Source organism: Poromitra crassiceps (genome assembly GCF_964638095.1).
Source record: "Poromitra crassiceps genome assembly, chromosome: 9".
NCBI classification, from domain to species: Eukaryota; Metazoa; Chordata; class Actinopteri; order Beryciformes; family Melamphaidae; genus Poromitra; species Poromitra crassiceps.
Genome location: NC_139630.1, coordinates 45010043 through 45026452, shown reverse-complemented (window position 1 = coordinate 45026452; position 16410 = coordinate 45010043). Strand labels below are relative to the sequence as shown.

Below are 16410 nucleotides of genomic sequence, written 5' to 3'. Positions count from 1 at the left end.
AAAATCCAGAGACCATTCAATGCAGAGGCAAATAAGTGGCTTTCTTCTAGCTGTTGTCCTGGTCCCACCTTCTTCCCCTCCCTCCTGTCCAGCTCATTTCTGCAGCAGCGGGGAAAGTAGGAGAGAGAGCTGTCGAGGGCCAATGTGTCAGTGATGAGTGGGAGATGGAACCAGGGCCACTTTGTTCTCTACCATCTGCATCTAGGGGCATCTGCCTTGCCTCTCATCTCCTGAGGGTGACAGACTGCAAGAGCCATTACTGAGCTCGCTCCTAACTGGCTGAGTAATGTCACCCCTCATCAGCACCACATCCCCCCCCCCGCCCCGCATCTCAAGATGAGTTGGCTTTCCTGGTATTTCATCGAAGAATGATAGGCCTCTAGAGCAGAGGTTCCCAAATGGTGTGCTGTGGAATTTTGTGACAACCTGGGCCTACTATTAGGCAAAGGTAGGCAACTGCCTGCGGCCATCAAATAAAGGGGGACTATAGATAGATAGATTTATTATGCTTAGATATGAAACATATAAAATTATGTCACTATTCTAACTGAACCTCGAAATTATGTACAAAAGGGCCCAAAACACGGGGTGGGGGGATATATATATATACACACACACACACGCATACATACATGGATAAATGCAACTTTGCATCTGAGATATACAGCCTGCAAAGTTTGTTGTATTATTTATATGATGTATACATAGTATAAGTATACCGACACAGCCGAGTTCATTCTAATGAATTCAGGCAACTAAATGTATCCTATCGATGCACAGCACTAGGTGGAAGGTAAATAACATACTGAGCGACTGCCTCCACCTACTGGACCAACACCACCTTGCCATCAGACAGTGTCCTTCATGTTGTGATTTAGTAAAATCAGATACATTTGTTTGAACAGTTGCAATTTTAATAAACTTTTCAATGCATAATTCAAAATGCAGTTGACATGATTATTTTTTATATTACCAAAATCATTGCAAAATGCAGTATCATAAATATATGGCATTTCATATATACTTTTTTGTACACATTCATTTTAAAAGTCCCTTATTTGTAAAATAAGCGTGCAACCAACCTAATAAAAATCTGACGGCAATCTGTAAAATTCAGCATAGTATTTTCTTAAAAGGAAAGAATTTAAATACAAGGTGTTATACTATCTTTAATTAAAAAGGGCTGCTGGTATAAAGTGAAAGGCTGCTTTGATCTTGGTGTAATATTGGAGAAAAGACCTCAGATTATAAACTCTTATGAAACATCAACCATTACATTGAGTCCACACAATGAAAAAGTATATTTTGATATATTCAATTAAATTAAAAAAAAAAGCAACATTGGCCAAAGCAGTAGCATAAGTGCATTTACAAAAAAATATATACTTCCTTTTTTAACGTTAAAAGATACAATAAGTCTAAAAATGTGGAGTGTGATTCCCTGGCTGATAAGAGTAAAGCTGACGGGGAGAGTTAGCGCCCCCTGCTGGACAGCTGTCACACAGAGCCAGAGTCATCCAGGTTAGGAGTGTGAAGGATTATCAGGAAGACATGAAAAGCTTTGTGGAGAAAAAGAAATATTTGTGTGTGTGCTTTTCTTGTGCTTATTCTGCCCTCCACCAGGCAGCACATCTCTTTTCATCTCTCCCTCTCCGATTTGATCTGTCAGCTCTCCTCACATGTACCCTCCATCTGTCCATCATCTCACCTATCATGTTCCTGTTTTGTTTTGTCTTTCAGTGCCAGTCCTCATCCTTCTCATCTTCTCCCTCAGTTGAGTCTTCGTGGCTGCTGCCGTCCGCCTGCTCTGTCACTCCGTTCCCGTTCCCGTTCCCGTCCTGACCGGCCTGTGCCGCAGCTTCCTCCTTCCTGGCCAGAGCTTCTGCCGCCACTCGCTGCTCCTCCTCCTCTTTCAGGCGCAGTGCTGCAGCCTTCTTCTCCTGCTCGGCGTGACTCTTCATGTGGGCACTGCGGCTCTTCACTTTATAAAACACCCTGGAGGACGGAGGGGGGAATTACATGGTATTAATAGCAGTTTCTAAAAACTAAAGAAGAAACGTTTATGCACCAATCCGCTGAAAAGCTTCTGGAATTGTATTATTAAATTATATGCCCAATTTTCCATTAGATCAAAAACACTAATTACTTATATATTTTGCTCAGAAATGCATGCGTCTATTTTGGAAAAACTAATCTCCTCGATGTCTGTGACCAAATACCCCCCCCCCCCCCCCCCCCGTTTGTTTTTGGAACTTTAGAGATTAACTCTAGTCTCGTTTGTAAAACTTTTCGAGTGGTGATCAATAATTGACTTGGTCTTTTAAATATTTTCTTTCTTTAAATTGACTGTCAAATTCTGGTCCTGGGTCTTTATGGATGAAGGTACACCATAAATTAAGGACATATTATCTTGTCATTACTTACAACTCTGTCGCTGTTTTTTGTTGTTTTGTGTTTCTTATACAATGTGTGTAGGTATGTATGCTTGTGTGTGCGGCATGCATACATGTGTATGTGTGTGTATACGCATGCCTCCACTCAAGTAATATACTTTTAGTTTGTTTCTGTTTTGTTGAGAGTATGGCAGTGGAGGGAAGTGTACTGTTATGTTAGTATGTCCATCATCCACTGGTGATTGCTGATTATGGTACACTCTTTTCAAAATAAAAACATGTTGGTGACAGAAGAAAAATTGACATTTAATTAACTAATTCTGCTGCAACACTAATTGAAGATAGTAAAACATTAAAAGGGCAGCTTACCGCTGGGAGGTAGACTGGCTTTTAAGGTATACTTGTATCGATCCACATTAAAGATTCATTCATTAATTGCCAATAGCCGCTTATTTCTAGTCAGGGTTATGGCAGGCTGGAGCCTATCCCAGCATGCAGTAGGCGGTAGGCAGGGAAACACGGCTAACAGGTCACCAATAAATCACAGGCCATATACATAAATAAATAAATAAATACATAAATAAATAAATCGATCAATAAATAAATAAGACTTTTGAGACTGCTTGTGTTGACAATGGCACTAGTGATAGTTTGAGTGTGTTGGCACTGCACATCAGCCAGTTAAAGACATTAAGAAGCTGAGATAGTAGAAAAGAAAAAGTTATTTTAATTTGAAATGGTGCAAAAAACAAATGAGAACTGTGGGGGAAAAAGAGAGTAAACAAGACAGATTCAGCCCAACAGTGCTCGCTGATGGCGGCCTGACGGGCTAAAATGACTGCTTGTTGTCCATTTGGATGTGTCTGTGATCAAGGTGAAGAAAAAAAGTGTTTCAATATTTATTTTTAATCTCATAAAATGTTAATCATAGCCATGCAATGGTAATTTTATTAAACTAAGCAAACATCAAATCCTAATATGTAAATGAAAAATGAAATACCACTGCAGATTTGACCACATTATCTCGCCCTAACTAGGGTACTGGTTAGTAACACACACGCAAGATACCTGCTGCACTTCTTGCAGGGAAACACTCCCTCAGGATCCTGTGGCGGCTTTGGCGGGGCTTTGCTCTTCTTGGCTGCAGGTTCGGCCCGCGGCTTGCGGGGGGTTGAGTGGGGTGTTGAGCGGGGGGTTGAGTGGGGTGTTGAGCGGGGGGCTGAGTGGAGTGTTGAGTGGGGTGGAGCCTCCTCACTCACACTGTCCTGCTCCTTCAGCACCAGCACCGTTCCCGCCTGCAGCGCATCATCACACACAACTACGCGTTACTTGACTCAGATCATTTAGGTGATTATTCAAGCATTCTGGCATGCTTTGCTTGTGCCATAATGTGGTACAGAAGTTGGCTAAAACACACCATAGTATGTATTTTCAAATACTATGTTCCCCTAATGTGTACTGCCTACTATTTTCTTTCTTCATCTTTGAACAGTCTTGTATTAACACGGCAGCAACATATATTTACAGGTGAGGTCATAGTGGAATACCTACATAGTCATGAACCTGTAGTGAATGATCGACCCGCGGCAGGTTGGCATCTCGGTTCAGGTCACGGGAAACCTCCTCCTTCTTGACTTCCACCTCCACCTCCACTTGAGTCAATCTTGATTGCTGTGAACTCTGTAATGCATCACATCGGCAAAAGGAAATATGGAATTTGTCTACAAAACATTAGGACCATCTTATCTTCTAAATTCAAATTCAGATTTAAACCACCTTTTGCACAATCCATGTCTTGTCTCAAGGCTAACAAATGCTTCCTTTACCTGTCCAATCCACTTCATGACCGAAGTGGATTTGAAAGATAAAATCCACGAGGGATCATAGCTTTCACCTGGATTAACCTGGCTCAATTAATGATTTCCTTGCCGCTGTCGCCAAGTGCTGCTCTTGTTGGGTAATGGTTTCAATTACCACATGACCTGGCAGTATAATCGCCAGTGCATGTGAGAATTATTTCAATTGTTGGGTCTAAAATAAAGAGCCTGGTCTCCTACGTGCTCTATTTGTAAAGTGCCTTGGGATAACTTTTTATGACGGTGCTACATAAATATAAAATTGATTGATTGAATTGACTGATGATTAATCCTACTATTTTGTACACTGAACCCTGTAGTAAAGTCAACAAAGCATTTAGCAGTCATAATATTCATAGCAATCATAGTATGGTCAAATTGACCTGAGGAAACTCCACTCTACCTTAATGTCCACCACGGCCTCTGTGCCCTTATCCACCGGTGAACCTGAAGGGCCGTAGGTTAGAATCCCGCTACGACCAATCTTCACCTGTTTCTTAAAGGTGTAGTAGAATTCTACACACTGAGCCACTGTCTTGGTCCGCACCTTTACGTTGTCCAACAACAAACGTACACAAGCAGATTTTTATTGGTATATAAATCTCTCTTTGTGATGTAAAGCAATACAGTAGGGTTTCTGCCAGTGCCAGATTCAACCCAGTGGAGCACAATGTAAACAGCAGTGTAGGCTGCCAATCTTGTTTGTTTACACTAATGTCTCAAAATTAATGGCACAATGATATTATGATACACGTAGCACCACATTGACGGAAATGATTTCTTCATTAAAATGCTACCCGTAGCACCTTTATCTAAATCCAATTTCATCAGATTTGTTGATCTAGTCACACTGTATTGCAGTTGGATCATAATAATGATTCATACTGCAGGGTCAAATTGATGGTCATACCACTTTCTGCACCATAAAGAAGTCCTTCCTGTAGGCAGAGATCCCCTTGTTGAAGTAGCGCTTCTCTGATGCAGTCCAGCCGTCTGAGCCTGTGAGTCAATCAAACACAACACCCTGGTCACGATAATTTAATGTGTGCTTATGTTTTGAGCGAGAGAGCGAGAGAGAGAGAGAGAGAGAGAGAAACACAGAGAGAGAGAGAGAGAGAGGAAGAGAGAAAAGTGGTCAGGAGTGGGGTATTTGTACTACAACATTACAGGAACAAAGAGGCTATTCGGATGTACACATGTATTCGGATACAGTACATCCAAATACCTTCCTCATTCCTGTAATGCCAGTACTGGTCTTCTCACCTGAGTAGTGATAAGCTGCCAGGTGATGGCCTTTGGGGAAGACTGGATCCGCAAGCATCAACCGATTCAGCGTCTCCTTGAAATCGACACAATTTTTCACAGTCAGCAGATCATTTGCAATTGATTACCAGTGAGCAGTAGCAACAGATCAGCTAAACCAAAGCTATTTGTTATAATATTCTATACCAATGTCATCAAATATGAAGAACACTTGTAACAATATTAATGACAGGGTTACAGTGAAATTGCACAAATATTTGGGTAATGCATGTTAATATCAAGTTCTGCTGCTGCATTTACCTTCAAAATTACAAATTACATTTGCCTTCATAAATTATGTTATTTTTAAGTTGCTTTGTGTCAAACACATGTCAAATGTGAATAGAATTCAAACGGGTTGACCGGACAACTATGAGTCACTATACTCACAAGCAAATTGCCTCCACATTCATGTAAACAGTGCAAGACCAGCTCCTGATTGGTGCCTCCGCCTCTGAATACACTGGAACAAGCCAAGTTCATCATATCCTCCACTAGGTAGAGAAAGTGCAGAGGGTTCCCAAGAACAAGTTGCAAAGGTGCAGAAAGGGATAGGCCGGAAACAAGAGGTAGGGAGATCAAATGGCGAGAATGACAAAAAGCTCAGGCAGGCTCTCAAATCTGGATTAAAAATAAGAATGACAACAGTTCATGGATTAAACTAAATGTGAGGTACTAACTGGTCTCCTGGTCAGACAGTTTGAGCTGGGACTCGTTCACAGGGAGCCACACCAAGTCGGCCTTGTGCTGGTCAAACTGGGAGGCAAGACGCTCCTGCAGCTCTGGAACTTCTGCCTGGTACTGCAGCCCAATATTGATCCGCCTGGCCGGGACAAAACCAGGACACAGAGTATGAAGAGACGGTACAGGAGGTAGAGTACAGGAGATACAGAGTATGGAGAGACGGTACAGGAGGTAGAGTACAGGAGAGACAGAGTATGGAGAGACGGTACAGCAGGTAGAGTACAGGAGATACAGAGTATGGAGAGACGGTACAGGAGGTAGAGTACAGGAGATACAGAGTATGGAGAGACGGTACAGGAGGTAGAGTACAGGAGATACAGAGTATGGAGAGACGGTACAGCAGGTAGAGTACAGGAGATACAGAGTATGGAGAGACGGTACAGGAGGTAGAGTACAGGAGATACAGAGTATGGAGAGATGGTACAGCAGGTAGAGTACAGGAGATACAGAGTATAAAGAGACGGTACAGGAGGTAGAGTACAGGAGATACAGAGTATGGAGAGACGGTACAGCAGGTAGAGTACAGGAGATACAGAGTATAAAGAGACGGTACAGGAGGTAAAGTACAGGAGATACAGAGTATAAAGAGACGGTACAGGAGGTAGAGTACAGGAGATACAGAGTATGGAGAGACGGTACAGGAGGTAGAGTACAGGAGATACAGAGTATAAAGAGACGGTACAGCAGGTAGAGTACAGGAGATACAGAGTATAAAGAGACGGTACAGGAGGTAGAGTACAGGAGATACAGAGTATAAAGAGACGGTACAGGAGGTAGAGTACAGGAGATACAGAGTATGGAGAGACGGTACAGGAGGTAGAGTACAGGAGATACAGAGTATGGAGAGACGGTACAGCAGGTAGAGTACAGGAGATACAGAGTATAAAGAGACGGTACAGCAGGTAGAGTACAGGAGATACAGAGTATAAAGAGATGGTACAGCAGGTAGAGTACAGGAGATACAGAGTATGGAGAGACGGTACAGCAGGTAGAGTACAGGAGATACAGAGTATAAAGAGATGGTACAGCAGGTAGAGTACAGGAGATACAGAGTATAAAGAGACGGTACAGGAGGTAGAGTACAGGAGATACAGAGTATAAAGAGACGGTACAGCAGGTAGAGTACAGGAGATACAGAGTATAAAGAGACGGTACAGCAGGTAGAGTACAGGAGATACAGAGTATAAAGAGACGGTACAGCAGGTAGAGTACAGGAGATACAGAGTATAAAGAGACGGTACAGCAGGTAGAGTACAGGAGATACAGAGTATAAAGAGACGGTACAGCAGGTAGAGTACAGGAGATACAGAGTATGGAGAGACGGTACAGGAGGTAGAGTACAGGAGATACAGAGTATGGAGAGATGGTACAGCAGGTAGAGTACAGGAGATACAGAGTATGGAGAGATGGTACAGCAGGTAGAGTACAGGAGATACAGAGTATGGAGAGATGGTACAGCAGGTAGAGTACAGGAGATACAGAGTATAAAGAGACGGTACAGGAGGTAGAGTACAGGAGATACAGAGTATGGAGAGACGGTACAGCAGGTAGAGTACAGGAGATACAGAGTATGGAGAGATGGTACAGGAGGTAGAGTACAGGAGATACAGAGTATGGAGAGACGGTACAGCAGGTAGAGTACACGAGATACAGAGTATGGAGAGATGGTACAGCAGGTAGAGTACAGGAGATACAGAGTATGGAGAGACGGTACAGGAGGTACAGTACAGGAGATACAGGGCACTGTCAGAGTGTCACGTTGATGCAGGTAGAGCTTCAATAAACGGAGGGATTGTATTGCAGCAATAGAATACCTCCCTACAATACCTAGCAAATTGCTATCATGTTGTGTTATTTGTGAAACTGTTGGCTTGACATCAGATATTGCAACTATCAAATTTTAGTTTGTCCCCATGAATGCATATTGTCCTTTTGTGGCGGTAATCTAGTATCCAGGAAGTTGTTTTTTAATGCATTAGACCGTTTAGGTGAGCGATACTTACGGTTCAAAGCTGGCAGGTGTAGCATCAGTAATCAGGGACAGGACCGGAGGTGTGATGTCTATACTCGCTGAAAAAGACAAAAGGATGCAACTCCTTTATACATGATCTGAGACAACCTTGGTGAGGAGACTACGGTAATCCCCGATCGTCACTAGGGGTGGGACGATATGAAAATTCTATGTCACGATTATCCGGTCCAAAATAATCGCGATTACCGATATTATCGCATCAAAATATGCCTAAAACTCTTTATATGGACTATGCACAAAAACATACTGGAATCCCTTTACCTTACATTTAGTTAAGAAACAAATATTGGAGGTGGCCCCCCAGGGCAGACACCTTCCTCCCACAGGTTCTGCAGGTGGGAACCTCGTCTTTCTGTCGTTCCTTATTTTTTCACCCATAATGTTTCCACACATCTGACTTAACTTTTTTAGCTGGAGGATACAGCGGGCAAGCCGAGTCAGCTATGACTTGTTAATGAGCTAGTTAAGACAGCTTTTTCCAAGTCACTCGGGATGATATTCATTCTCATATGATAGAACAATATTCACGATTATACGATTAATGGAAATTCACCACGATACAATTATCTTGAGTGTTTATTGACGCGATAGACGATAATATCTTATATTGTCCCACCCGTAATCGTCACCATGGGCCAGTGCAGGCTGTGACTAAGACTTACTGGTGCGCAGGAGGCTGCGTGTGGCCGACTTCGGTGTTGGCGGCGGCGGCAGGCTCTGGTTGCCTGCAGCGATGCTGGACAGGAAGGTGGAGAAGTAGAGTCCCGAGCCCTCCCGCACAGGAGACAGGATGGGCGGAGGCGTGTAGGGGGGCAGGGTGAGGAGGTCGGGCAGGCGGATCGGAGAGCGCAGGTGACTCTGGTAGGAAGTGATGCTGGGGTAGACGGATGGAGCGATGAACGTGGCAGGTTTGGGCAGCGGGATGATGAGGGGCTCAGGGCGAGGTCGCCGCTTAGATTTGGATTTCCCGTCCATGTCCTCCCCGTCCTAGTTGGAAGAGATATTCAGCTACATTTTAGTGCACCGTGACACCTGCAATGTGTTTTCTTTGTCTGAACCAGAGCTGATCAGTGGCCAGCAGATCAGAATGTGGTTGTACTGGTCAGCATCCAGGTATGAATGTGTGTGTCAGAGTGTGTGTGTGTGTGTGTGTGTGTGTGAATGAACAGGGCAGTCCTGAAAAAAGGTGCATTGCTCTCAGTGAGACTCCCCTTGTAAATAAAGGTTAAATAAAAATAATAAATAAAAATGTTTAATTTGTTCTATTTGGTTCATTTAGGCTCGCCAGTGTTTTATAATGATACATTTTAAGGACTTTTCAACCAGTGGGTAAACAATGTGGGTTACCTAGGCGACCAGCTGGATATTTGAGCCAAGAACGCCTACGAGAGAGCACAACAGCCAGCGCAGTGATCAGAAAATCACTGTATGTTTGTGGAGAGCCTACATGGAGAGTAATACTGTCGATAGGAAGAAAGTGTATCAAGCTTGGCCCAGCACTACTGATGTATAAGCATGGCATCATAGGTGAATTTTGAGATGACGGACTGCATGAGGCTCAAACTTCGAGATTGCGGTAGGCTAAATCCAAGCATGTTCAAGGCCTTGATTTTTGACCTGTGGCGACCCTGGCTCACACTGTCCAGTTACACGTGAAGCAGGGCTTGTAAACAAAAGTCACACTAACTCACAAGCAGCTGGTTTATTGGACAGTCTAGGAGGAGAAGTTGGTGGCAAAAGGAATCAAAACAAATCTGATTCCATCATATAACAACTTAAACTAATCACGATGGACATAATTTTACCTTCTCTGGTTTTCATAGCAGTTACAGAGATTGGTCTCTGTGTACCCACAATAGCTTAATTTTTGGGTCATTTCCTGTAGCTGGGTCGGATTACATTCTCACTCCTAAGAAACCGTACAAAAGTTCACTTGGAAAAGGAGTAAAATCGACACTTTCAAGTGGTTTCAGTTCAGTCATTTGGTGCTGCCTGAATTCGAGTTAACCACTTTAAACATGTCTGGTGTGAATGCATCCTCAGAGAACATCCCCAAACAAACTGTCAGAACTACAAGGGTTTCAGAAAGAGGCTAGAGGGGTCGATTAGCAAATAATGTGATTACTGGCCACCCTAAATCTACAATTTCAATAAAACTCTCACTGAAGACGCTGCTACTTAATCAATGACAAATCAACGATAAATAATAAATCAAAGCAGTACAAATCTGTGTTCAGTGTCCGTCGTACAGAACCAACCTGGCCAAAGGTCTCAGACATGATGCTTCGGAGCGACCGCCGACGAGCTACAATGACAGAGGGCATGCGGTCGGCCTGGGCTGCAGGCTGCTCGCCCGGGCCGAGGCGCCCCTGATGCCAGTCACCCTTGGGGTCCGTCTGACTCCCGCTCACCGGCACCGACACGGGGATGACCAGGGGCACCATGGCAGCCTGTCTGCCTGGAGGACCGTCTTCCTGCTGGGACACAAGGGGAGAGAGAAGAGGAGATGAGGACACATGGGGGAGAGAAAGAGAAATTGGGGAAGTAGTAAGTAATATGGAAAGCGGCTTGAAATATAGAAAGAGGAAGAATGCCGTGAGTGTACGTGTCCAACCATGGAGGCCAGGATCCATTCCTTTTCAACCACTTTTGGAGCACTGGATTTTGTTAACTTTTGAAGGGTTTTGAATTATGAGTATAAAGTGGACTGACCCCCAGCATACAAGTAGTAAAGTTTCTGCTTTTCAAGAATGAAAGAATATAATTTTTTCATCACATATGTATGTATGCGTTTCTTTCAGAAAAATGCATAAGCCTCCCTGGTGTTTGATCAACCTAATAATAGTTTCAGTGATCCTGGATACTACAATTCGTAGTGGAAAAGGTATAAAAAAAAAATTGTGGATTCATAATTTTGGGGCTACAACCACCACACGATTTGAATTGTATTTCCTAACTTTGGGTTGTGAGTAACTATATTAAAGCTGTTTGACGCTACAGAGATAGGGTAACCAATGATACAGTACTCCAATGTGCTCACACAGAAAGATCATTAATGAAAACACTAAATGAGAGGAAACTTAAATTCCTGGGCCATGTCATCAGGAAGCGAGAGATACTAGTATGCCTTACATTACAAGGCTGTATGCCTGGGAAACGCGGAAGAGGAAGACAAAGATGAAAGAATATGGACGACGTGAAAGAACTAACAGCCCTAAATATACAAGACATCACTGACGCCACGAGGGAACGTTCGATGTGGGAAGCCATGCGTGCAACGCGCAAGGCACCTGAAGAAGAAGAAGAACACGCTATCTGGGGAGTGGAGGCGTGTAGCTGTGCAGGTCTGACTGACAGTGCAGCCCCTCCCTGGCTCTGCTGAATGACTGGGAAGAGCCTGAGGAATGTGGAGGTGTGCAGACATGCAGCTGCTCCGGCAGGGTGCATGCAGCATGGACGCTTCGCACACAGACACATGACTCCTTGAGGGTAAAGCACTGTATGTCTGTCTATATACTGACATGTTAAAAAAAGGCAACTGAGAACCCTTTGCCTGAATTGAGCTAGATTCGTGTTCAACGTCTGTTTAATCAAAGTTGCTAGGGTGTTAATAAATGAAGCCGTTTCCATTGGGTGCGCCACAGTGAGTGTAAACATTGTAAATCTTGAGCAACAAGGTGAAGGATGGGGTCTCGGAGCAGTAAAATGAGAGAAAGTAGCGTTCAATAATAGCTGCTTTTCAGGTTGTACAAGTATCCGGTGCATGCCAGAGTGCCACTGTGCATATTTGAAACAATCAGATAGCTACAGCCTGCAGCTGAGACTCCACCACAGCTGTAAAAATCAAGTAAATAGACCTAAGAAAAAGGTTTTGTAAACCATAGGGAAGTAGAAACAGAGTTCTTCCTCTTTGTACGGTTGGTTGCCAATTGTAACAGATGACAAAATCTGGGCTCTGTAATCACACATAAGCTAGCCTCGTCATTCAGATTCAAATTTTTCAGATAAACTGCATTCAAGGTAATTAATTAAAGTATTTAAGTTGTTATTTCAATGCAACTTGGTCATACATAAATACAAAATGAGCTATAACCTTGAAAGCTTTAGCAGGCAGGCACTCCATTTCTGATGCCTTCTGGGCTAGAGTCTCCAGGTTGATCTCCTTGGACGCCCTCCTCCTCCTGCGGGTGCTCTGGATGACCCCCCCGGTTGTCACTTGGGCTTCCCCCGCTCTCGTGGCCTCGACTCCCACTACTCCGTTTTGGGAGGGTAGGGGCTCCTTGGAGGCCTGAGACCAGAGGTTTGTGGACGGGGGGGCCAGTGGGGAAAGTCCATCTCTGGAAAGGCGGCGTGAGCGCCGAGGGGCGACCGCCTGCGCATCCGAGGGCTCTGCGGTATTTGGGGAGAGCTTCTCGGGGGACGGGTCAGTATCTGTGGCTGATGAATCACTGGGTTGGACCTCCGCTTCTTGTTGCTGTCCCGTTGATTGGACATTTTCGTCTTTAGGGCTGGTGTCAGATGGACGTGGTTCAGGGGGCTGAAAAGGCGGGACGCTTTGGGTTTGTTGCTGTTTTGGTTGACCCTGTAGTTGTGTTGTTTCTTGCTGTGGTACATTTTGTGGTTGCGCTCTCTGTTGTTGCTGCTGCCTTTGATGAAGTTGTTGCCTCTGCTCCTGTAGTTGCTGTTGGTGATACTGCTGCTGCATTTGCTGTAGTTGTACTTGTTGACGTTGTTGTATTTGGTGCTGCTGGTGTTGCTGCAAATGCTGCTGCTGTAGTTGATGGTGATGCTGTTGATGTAACTGTTGTTGTTGTTGTTGTTGTTGCTGCTGCTGCTGTTGTTGATGATGATGCATTTGGTGCTGCTGCATCGGGTGTAGCAGTTGGTGTTGCGTTTTTGGCTGCTCATTGTAGGCCAGGCTAGGCATCCCCTTGTTGCCCTGCTGGAACACAGCAGCAGGGTAATACCCAAACTGTTGTTTGGCAGGCCTAAATGTTGACTGGAAGGGTTGCAGCACAGGCCCTGGCATACTGTGAGAAGGCACATGGGGCTGACCCTGGAGGTCCACACCTTTATGACCCTGCTGATAGGCCTGCAGCTGAGCCGGATGCATGGCAGCCGGCTCCCACTCCAGCCCCCTCGCCTGGGCCTGAGCCTGGGTGGCCTCTCTGTAAAGCTCCACAGATCCTGGCAGTTGATTTTCTCCCCCCATCTGCAGAGCTCCACCATCATGGCCTCCTTTGTGGAACGCCATCTGACCCCTAGCGTTCACCCCACCCATATAGGGGCCAAAGTTCTGCCCCCAGGCCGGTCCGGGTGCTTCCTGTGACCAGTCTGGGGCCTGTACGGGGTCCGGGTGCATCCACTTCACTGGGGCAGCTGGTTGATAGAGCACTCGACTTTGGGCCCCTTTCTCTGGGTTATAAACACCAGAGCTGCTGCCGGAATCACTGTGGCTCGCCTCTAACGCCGGAGGTCCCATGCCATAATAAACCTCACCAGAATGCTGCACAGGCTCCTTCATGGCTGCAGCCCTATGCTTACCACTCTTGTCAGTATTCACTTGAGGAGGAAGACTCATATTATGAAGTAAAAAAGGAAAAGTTGGAGTCAGAGCTCTCAATCACTAATGTCCCGAGTGCAAAACTGGGTTACTGTCTGTACAGTGTGCCTTCACTGCCTCTGTTTGAGAATTTCTTTGTTTAATTGTATGAACAGAGGTATTTGGGAGGAAACATAAATCCCAAAGGAAAGGGCAGAGGGTGGGGAGCAAGCAAACCCTCCTTCCAAAATCAAATCTTGCTGTCCATCCTTCTGATCCTCTGTAGGGCGCAGGACCTTATAAGAGAAAAGTTGAGTTAGAAACTTTATTTTTGTCTGAATACAAGTTACGGTAGTCTTCCAGTCGTCTGCAGCAAAGAGGAAACTGAGGCCTACACAAGCAAATAGCCCAGTCACGAAAGTGAAAATCAGTTAAGACAGCATGGCTGCAAACACAGTTATGCCCTATGTGCAAGTTAGACCTATTTCAGCGAAAATATTTCGGTCCAAGTATGTGCAGAATAGACGCTACAGTTTTCAAGTAGCCAATAACAATAACAACAAATTTACAACAACAACGAGGCGCTTACAGTGCAAAGCTGCCATTATGATTAGGCATAACAAGAAATACAGGAAACGAAGGGGCTCATGCAGCCACCCCTGCGATAGCCAGTGATGTTGTGTTTAAAATTAGCAACATTTCGGAAGCTTCTCGAGTCGTGGTTTTGTTAGACGAAAACAGCACTTTAGTGATCAGTAGTTGCATGTACCTTATCAACGCTGCACGGAGCTCTCCACTTTGGTTTCGATCAAAGTCGACTGTATGCAGCCCCGTGAAGGGATTGTGCGCAACAAATGTCATACTTGTACAACTTTCGCTCGAGCTTCACAGCAGACAATATGGCGCACGTTTACAGTCCCCCGAAAAAAATACCAAAGCCCTGACAGACGGAGTCATAACACGGTAATTACAATGTTGCACACACACTGTATCCGTAAAAGCGACCCCGTCCAGGAAAACATGTCCACAACTTTCTCCCCGTATCAGCCAGTAAACCACACGCAGACAGTCAAAGTGTGGAAACCACGGCGTGCAGCAAGCTAGTTCGCAGATTCACATGTTGTGCAAAGCGCTCTCTGCTGTGCTGACGCTGCTGTGGAGTTTATCCGGAGTGTTTAAAACGCTGCAAAACTGCGCAAACACGCAGAAAGTTGTGCGCCACCGAACGCACCGCCTCACCCCAAAACAGCTCAACTCACATCCTGTTATCCAATCCGATTGTCTGGCCACGCCCATCTTCGTATCCGTGTGCGTTTGTTTTGTCATCACCGTTGCACCGTAGAAATCAGCTGACCACACTGAACCTGAACCACATGCTGCCAAAATTAACACTGATGGGAGACTCTAGGCTAGAGCTATCAAACTGGTAAGAATCAGGATATTACACAAGTAAAAGTGTTAAAAGTTGCTTTACGAATTTCAACACTTGATAATACAACCTGCCAACCTTGATTCCAATGTCCAATGCCTGTATTGGCCTAAAATGAACTAGTTTAAAGACAGAAAACATTTTGACTAGAAGTAGGCTAATGATTAAAAGTTTACTAAAATGTAATGACATTACGTCGACTAAAACTGGACTAAAACGTTTTGCGTTTTCGTCCAAAGACTAAAATAGCTGCGAAAATTAACACTGACACACACACACACACACACACACACACACACACACACACACACACACACACACAGCAATTTGAGGGATAAATCTAATCTTATCTCACTAATTCCTCTCATAAATTCGCACAGTGGAATAATTTTGTTATAGGTTTCACTCTTTCCATGGTGGTTATCATGCCTCCCACAATGTAAACGTTGTTGTAATTCTGACTGTTTGGTGTAGTTTGGTGACGAGCTGGAGAGACAGTTGACGGCCGGAGAGACGGCAACCGGTACGGGATGGGATTAGCACCCCATCTTGGCTCTCTCGTGAGGGAGAAATCCACAAACGCTACGGATTAGCCTCCTGAAAATCTGCGCAAGATCGGCGCGGCCTGGGGTCCTCCAGGCTAGAGCGAGGTGCTCGACGCAGGTAAATGACGTGCAGCGCACAGGCCCTCTTGAGGCGTCCTTGAGGTATCCTCTCAGCCTCTGGATTGCCTTTGCCACGGGAGGGTCTGGTGAGACGAAGGAGGAGTACGGCCAGGAGTAACCCACAGAGCCTAGATCCTCCATGCACCGAAGGGCCAATACTGCGGCGTAGCACTAGCTCTATTGCAGCGGATTGGGTTCTCTTTTACCCCTCCCGCGGGCAACGTTGCAGACAGAGTAGTAAGGCTGATCCGTAGCGGCTTCTGGGACGTGAGTCGGGGTCTTAATTGGCCTCGGCTGGGTCTACTGGGCGAGGGTGTATGATGTTGACAGACCCGAAACACCTTACGACCCCAGATAACATCACTGATGACACGTCCTAGCGCATGCGGCAGTAGTGTATTTGAGAATGTAGAATCCTGGCTTGCCTCTGGCCAGTGACACTTAGGA

At 45.0% G+C, this 16410-nt stretch overlaps 1 protein-coding gene across 2 annotated transcripts; it reads right to left on the bottom strand.

Moving 5' to 3' along the window:
• Positions 1–905: 905 nt before the first annotated feature.
• On the bottom strand, positions 906–14982 carry mideasa (mitotic deacetylase associated SANT domain protein a). 2 transcript variants are annotated; one of them, XM_083643273.1, is made up of 13 exons: positions 14639–14982; positions 12421–14165; positions 10586–10804; positions 8990–9314; positions 8299–8365; positions 6232–6374; positions 5942–6045; positions 5513–5588; positions 5160–5248; positions 4653–4796; positions 3945–4073; positions 3462–3688; positions 906–1995 (listed from the first exon to the last, which is right to left on the bottom strand). In XM_083643273.1, the coding sequence occupies exons 2-13, from the start codon at positions 13906–13908 to the stop codon at positions 1737–1739; spliced, it is 3270 nt and encodes a 1089-aa protein (XP_083499399.1). In that variant the 5' UTR covers positions 13909–14165; positions 14639–14982; the 3' UTR covers positions 906–1736. The 2 variants fall into 2 exon arrangements, with proteins under 2 accessions (XP_083499399.1, XP_083499400.1); XM_083643274.1 differs by having other exon boundaries at positions 10586–10801.
• Between the last annotated feature and the right edge of the window lie 1428 nt (positions 14983–16410).